This window comes from Cynoglossus semilaevis, chromosome 19 (assembly GCF_000523025.1).
Source record: "Cynoglossus semilaevis isolate Cse_v1.0 chromosome 19, Cse_v1.0, whole genome shotgun sequence".
NCBI classification, from domain to species: Eukaryota; Metazoa; Chordata; class Actinopteri; order Pleuronectiformes; family Cynoglossidae; genus Cynoglossus; species Cynoglossus semilaevis.
This window is the reverse complement of record NC_024325.1, coordinates 16512461-16518670: the sequence shown is the minus strand read 5'-3', so window position 1 is coordinate 16518670 and position 6210 is coordinate 16512461. Positions and strand designations below refer to the sequence as shown.

The 6210-nt window shown below is 47.7% G+C and overlaps 1 protein-coding gene across 1 annotated transcript; it reads left to right on the top strand.

The window, feature by feature from the left end:
* The first annotated feature begins 2479 nt into the window (after nucleotides 1–2479).
* On the top strand, nucleotides 2480–5132 carry rps14 (ribosomal protein S14). Its single transcript, XM_008333373.3, has 5 exons — nucleotides 2480–2634; nucleotides 3706–3857; nucleotides 4004–4165; nucleotides 4852–4928; nucleotides 5025–5132. Exons 2-5 carry the CDS (start codon nucleotides 3709–3711, stop codon nucleotides 5090–5092), a joined length of 456 nt encoding a protein of 151 aa, XP_008331595.1. The 5' UTR covers nucleotides 2480–2634; nucleotides 3706–3708; the 3' UTR covers nucleotides 5093–5132.
* The last annotated feature ends 1078 nt before the right edge of the window (nucleotides 5133–6210 follow it).

Here is a 6210-nt window from a genome sequence, read left to right as displayed (position 1 = left end):
GGTGTCGGTCTGTTAGGGGCGTGGTCACCATGTAAACCTCATTTCCTGGTTGTTTTCAGAGCCTTAATGTTTACAAAGACACAGGTTTGAAACCCTGACCCTGTGACCTTTGAGGGGATGCGGGGGGGGGGGGTTACCTCTTCAGCGACCACGTCGTCTCTGCCCGGACTTTGTGACTTTTTGGGTGCATGCCCCCCCGACCTTGTGTTGTTGTGGTTCTGACCTCAGTCTCTGCGTGTTTCGCCACTCGCTGCTGCTAGCAAGCTAGCGGAACACGCGCGTCGCTGACTTTGATGTTCTGCATCCTTGGACCCGTGTTCTCTGAGGCTTTAAGTATCTTGGTACCGTTGGGGGAATGTAGAACTTTGTACAATCCTTTTCTTCTTCTTCTTCTTCTTCTTCTTCTTCTTCTTCTTCTTCTTCTTCTTCTTCTTCTTCTTCTTCTTCTTCTTCTCAGTATTTGTATATTTAAGAGCTTTTGACCGTCGGGGCTTCAGGCGCTGTTGTCGCGTACACACCACATCGTGTTTGAACTATTTTACTCTTTGATATGAATTTCGTTAGAGACTGAGTCACGTGTTCTGATAGGACGCAGGAAATTTTTAAACTCTACAGCGCCACCGTGCTGTCGGTGCCATTTGGTGTCTTGATTGAAGGGTTTTTGCAAAAAACTCCTGATTGTGGATGTCAGCTCAGGAGACGCATGCGTTATGACTGAGATAAAGAAGGGGGCGCTAATAACACCAGGTGTTCTGAGGAGATGAAGCTGAGGGGCGCGGCCAGGCACTGATGCTGACACTTGAGGTCGTGTAGGTAAACGTCCTACCCAATGTCTGGGCGACTCTAACAACAGCGCCCCACCTGGACAGTGACATGAATGTCAGCCTCTTCTCCTCTGGTCTAAAGAACTGAGCTCAGTCCAGACTCCAAATGGTTCCTTCAGAGAGAATGTTTCCTACAGAAGAGCAGTCCAAATGTTTGGAAACAGCGCCTCCACTTGCACCGTCCACGTCCGTTGGACTAGCACGCGCCCTGACGTACGTCTCTGATGTCACTTTTCTATATAGATATTTTGGTGTTTTTGCCTGAACATGTAACCACGCTAACACGTATTTCCTGTGTGTACAGCACGTACAGTGGGCGTGGCCGCGCCGTATTTATCCTCATTAATCAAAGGCCGGGACTCCTGGTCTTTCAGTGCGGGTTCTCCCGACAGGTCTGGGCTCAGGAGCCCGGCCTCACGTTCACCACACAGGAAGTTCTTCTTCTCATCCTCGTGACAGGAAACAGTCGGACGTGTTTGGCGTCCAGTCAGACGATCGGTACTTACAGAAAGGCAGCGCAGTTTCAGCCTGTGATGAGCTAATGATGCTAGTCAAAGAGCTAACACAGTTAGCTTCGTTGTCCTAAATCAATAACAAACTAAAGTGCAGTGATGGTGCGACACCCAAACAGTTCCCTCTGGTTCCTGTTCCTGTAGATCTGCTCCTTCACTTCCTCTCAGCGTTTTCTACTACGATGATGACGATGAATATTGTACTGTATGAACTGAGTCTGATGAAAGTGTGAGTATTTTTAATCAGGTTTTTTTTCTTTCGATTTCTGGAGTATTTTTCTCTTTGATGTGTTTACTGTGTTTATGTAAATAAACTGAGGTGGTGACGTCTGATTGGTTCCTCTTCTCCTTCACTGACCAATCACATATAAGAATATAGTAAATACATGATAAAAAACTCACCAGACCATTTCACCAGGATTTATTTTAACCAGGTGACCTCCAGTCACATCCACTGATCTCCTCTCTGTCAGAACTGGGTCAGATCCCACCACCCACTGACATGGTCTGTGAGCCTCACCCACTGACATGGTCTGTGAGCCTCACCCACTGACATGGTCTGTGAGCCTCACCCACTGACATGGTTCTCGTCAATAACAGAAACTCTGAACATCACCATTGATCTGCTCTGGTTAAACTGGTCTGGTCTGGTTGACCTGGTTAACTGTCAATACATGAAACAACAACAGAAGAAGAAGAAGAGAAGAAACAGGAAGTGGACAGAGTTCCACTGGAGAACACTGTTGGTGTCTGTGGAGCCAATTCTTCCCACGTTCTGTTCCAACACCTGAACGTCTCTCAGTCTACGTAGGACCTGACGTCTGGGTTTGATAGTGGGTTTTTAGGAGCACACTGCCACCTGCTGGACTAGAGAGGGTAGTGTCATAGTGTCAACCGATGAGAACTGTCACGCATTTGTATCCGTTTTTAACCGATGGTCGATGCGTCATTACGTCCCTTTAGAACAGACAGTTGGGCTGTTATTATAGAGTCGGTCATGAAGGAGCAGGTCTGTAGTTTATCACAGGTTTCAACAAGTGCCACCTCCATTTAAACGTTCTTCACAAACACAGCGTCTTCATTGGTTAATTTCTGATATATACCTGAATAACATTTGATCTGCACTGTGATATCACAACGAGAGGATCAATTCAACGAAGGTAAAATCTAAATATGAAATATTAAAAACTACCACACGGGGGCAGAAACTTCTTCCCGGGCCCAAAACTCTTCAACTAATGGCCCGGAAGCGGAAGTTCTTTCCTTTCTTGTTTCTGCTTGTGAAGAAACGCTTGTAGGTGAGTTGTCTCTCTGTGTTTAATCCAAAAGAATCTGAATTTTAATCAGTAATCCACAGTTGTAGTAACCGTTTTCTGAATCATTGATAAAGGGTTAGTTTATTCCCAGATGCATTTCTGTCGGTGTGTGAGTAAATAATGAGATTTGTGAGTGTTTGTCTGTTGGTGAACCCCGAAGAAACGTCGCCATCTTAACACCGATTTTTGATCGTCGTTGGTAATATTAACCGCAATATGTTGTAAAACAGCATTTTTGTTATTGTTAATGCGGGTTCATATGATATATTTGTGGTGAAACTTAAACTCGAGTTTAAATTCCTTCGACATATTGTAGCGTCTCTGCTAGCTAACAAGCTAACGTAGTGTAACGGCTAATGCTCCTCCGTGCTAACTCTGTCGGTCGGTTCTTTAGCACTTCTGCATATAAAGTTGTTTCGAATACGTTGCAGTTGATTTCTGCATGGGCCCGTTACCATTGGTGAAGGTTAATGTGTGGGAGCAGTAGTCGAATACAGAGTCTATAGCCAGGGTCCAACTCCTCATGTGCCGGAGCTGAACCCGGTCTCCGGGGTTCGTCACTTCATTGAAGGTAAACTGGGGATCTGAAAGGTGTTTGCTCTGCAAAGTAATCGACACACATGTCAGAAGTGTCTAAAGTACTCGATTATTCGTGTGTGTTTATTTGTGCAGATCGAAGCAGTTCAATCAAATAAAGGTTTATGTCCCGTCTGCTGTAGACCGTACTCCACACCGGAGGAGGCGCTGGTTTGTGTTGTTTTGGTTTAATAAGAGCTCGTGTGATAGAAACTGCCCCCAGTCCGACCGCTGGTCCACAGGTCCGTTCGTTGGACCAGTGAGCTCCAGGTTTGATGGTTGTCGTTGGTCGAAGACTGAATGAAAGTGAAATAAGTTGGTTTGAAGGACCAAAAGGAGGAAGGAGTCACTTAATACAGTGGTTCATGATGGGATGGAGCTGAGGTCAGAGTCACGCCCCCCACCCCTGCTGCTGCTCCTCTGCCTGGTTCTCCTCCTCCTCTCTCCTGCTCACCTCATTCCTTTTTTTGCTTTCAGACAATGGCTCCTCGTAAAGGGAAGGAGAAGAAGGAGGAGCAGGTCATCAGCCTCGGCCCTCAGGTGGCTGAAGGAGAGAACGTGTTTGGCGTCTGTCACATCTTCGCCTCCTTCAACGACACCTTCGTCCATGTCACTGATCTTTCTGGAAAGTGAGTCACATGACCTCTGACCCCGCTCACTGTCTGTGTATATTCTTATCACCAAAGCATCATGGGAGTTGGGCTGTTATTGTTTCGTTTGTGGTCATGAACCTCAGATGTGTTTGAGTGGTGACTCATTTTCCCATCATTCCCAGGGAGACCATTTGCCGCGTGACCGGTGGGATGAAGGTGAAGGCCGACAGAGACGAGTCGTCTCCGTACGCCGCCATGTTGGCGGCTCAGGACGTGGCTCAGCGCTGCAAAGAGCTGGGAATCACTGCGCTGCACATCAAGCTGAGAGCCACCGGAGGGAACAGGTGAGCCCCCACCCCCCAGTGATGCAACATCCTGTCGGTCCACGGTCCATCAACGCTGTTTTTACGCTAACCAAAGAAAATTTTTTTAATTTTCAAATCCCGTCCCCGCTTCCATTTGCTCACTGGTCAGTTGAGCCTCTGTCAAACTGGTCCAGACTAAAACCTGGACCAGGTCTGGACCAAACCTCATATTGATTCAAACACTGACTGTAAACGTTTTCTCTTCTGTCCAGATCTGTTTGTTGTTTATTTGGAAACAAACTTTAGTTTAAAGTAACCATTAAATCTGGATGGACTAGAGGTGAATATTCTAAAGACCTGAGAATGAACTCAGAAGTTCAACCATCAGTGCTGTTTGGTTCTTATTCTGTGTCTTTATCTGTAGACGTCTTTTTCAAAGAACCACCAAGAATGTCTGTGCTAGAACAGAGCCTCCAGTCTACGTGGGCTGGATCCTGGAGGCCCAGCTCTGGGACACATTTGATCTGATCTCACCGGCCTAATATAAGAACAGCGGGGCCCAGAGCTGGGCCGCGGGCCTGGGTTTGACACCCGTGCTCTACATGAATGATGTCACACTATCAGTGAACTGGCTTAAAAAGAAACAAACTTAAAGATCCAACTAAATAGTTGCAGTTGGTGACATCATCAGTGACATGATCAGTGACATGGTGTGTCTGTTTCAGAACAAAGACTCCTGGACCTGGAGCTCAGTCTGCTCTCAGAGCTCTGGCTCGATCTGGAATGAAGATCGGTCGCATCGGTAAGACACGCACACACACACACACAGACACACACACACAGCTGATAGAATTTAATTGGATTAAAGTTTGATTGTTGTTGTTTTCTGTTCCCTCAGAGGACGTCACTCCGATCCCATCCGACTCCACCAGGAGGAAGGGCGGTCGCCGCGGTCGTCGTCTGTAGTTCCACACATTTTTCTGACAATAAAAAGATTTAAGTCCAACTTTGAACCTGTTTTTATTTGTTTAAAAACTCATCACAGTTCTGTTCGATGTTCATGGGTCACAGAATCAAAAACAATGACTATAACTAAATGTTCACTTCACCTGCCGACCACCAGGGGTCCCCCTAAATGCAGGAAGGTGTGAATAGTTGTTTTTGTCCACAGTGGAAACAAAGATGGCTGCTGTGGTCAGTAGTTGGTCTGTGATGTTGACCACAGTCAACGGGTGAGGAGGAGTCTGTGTGTTAGCTCGTTAGCTTGTTAGCTCGTTACTTTAACCGCCACCGATAATTCTGGAGGGTGACGTCTATCTCCCTGGTCCAGTCCAGTCCTTGGTCCAGTCCAGTCCCTGGTCCAGTCCAGTCCATGGTCCAGTCCAGTTCTTGGTCCAGTCCAGTCCCTGGTCCAGTCCAGTCCATGGTCCAGTCCCTGGTCCTGTCCAGTCCAGTCCAGTCCGTGGTCCAGTCCAGTTGTGGGTCCAGCCCAGTCCCTGGTCCAGTCCAGTCCATGGTCCAGTCCAGTTCTTGGTCCAGTCCAGTCCCTGGTTGGTCCGGTCCAGTCCTTGGTCCAGTCCAGTTCTTGGTCCAGTCCAGTCCCTGGTCCAGTCCAGTCCTTGGTCCAGTCCAGTCCTTTGTCCAGTCCAGTCCAGTTCTTGGTCTGTTTCACTGAACTGATGTGAAGCTCAGTGATGAAGTCCTGTGGAGCAGAGAGGAACTGCAGGTCACACACACACACACACACACACACACACACAGGTGTGTACAGTGCATCTATGGAGTGTGAAGGTTCATTCCTCCCCCCCACCCCGTCCATATACCTTTAGTGCATTATTTAACACCTGAGGAAATGAAAATGTAAGGAGGAAATGATGCGCGGCTCCAGGGATCTGTGGCGCTCACGCTGTGACAAATCTCCTCTCGGCCTCAGCCTTAAATCCCACTGATAACATTACACTTGTCCCCTGATTTATGGGGGGGGGGCAGGGGGGGGGTAGAGTGTCTGGGGGATTAACACACACACACACACACGTTCATCAGCTGCTCCTGTTCTCTGCTCTCTGGGCAGAACCGATTGGACC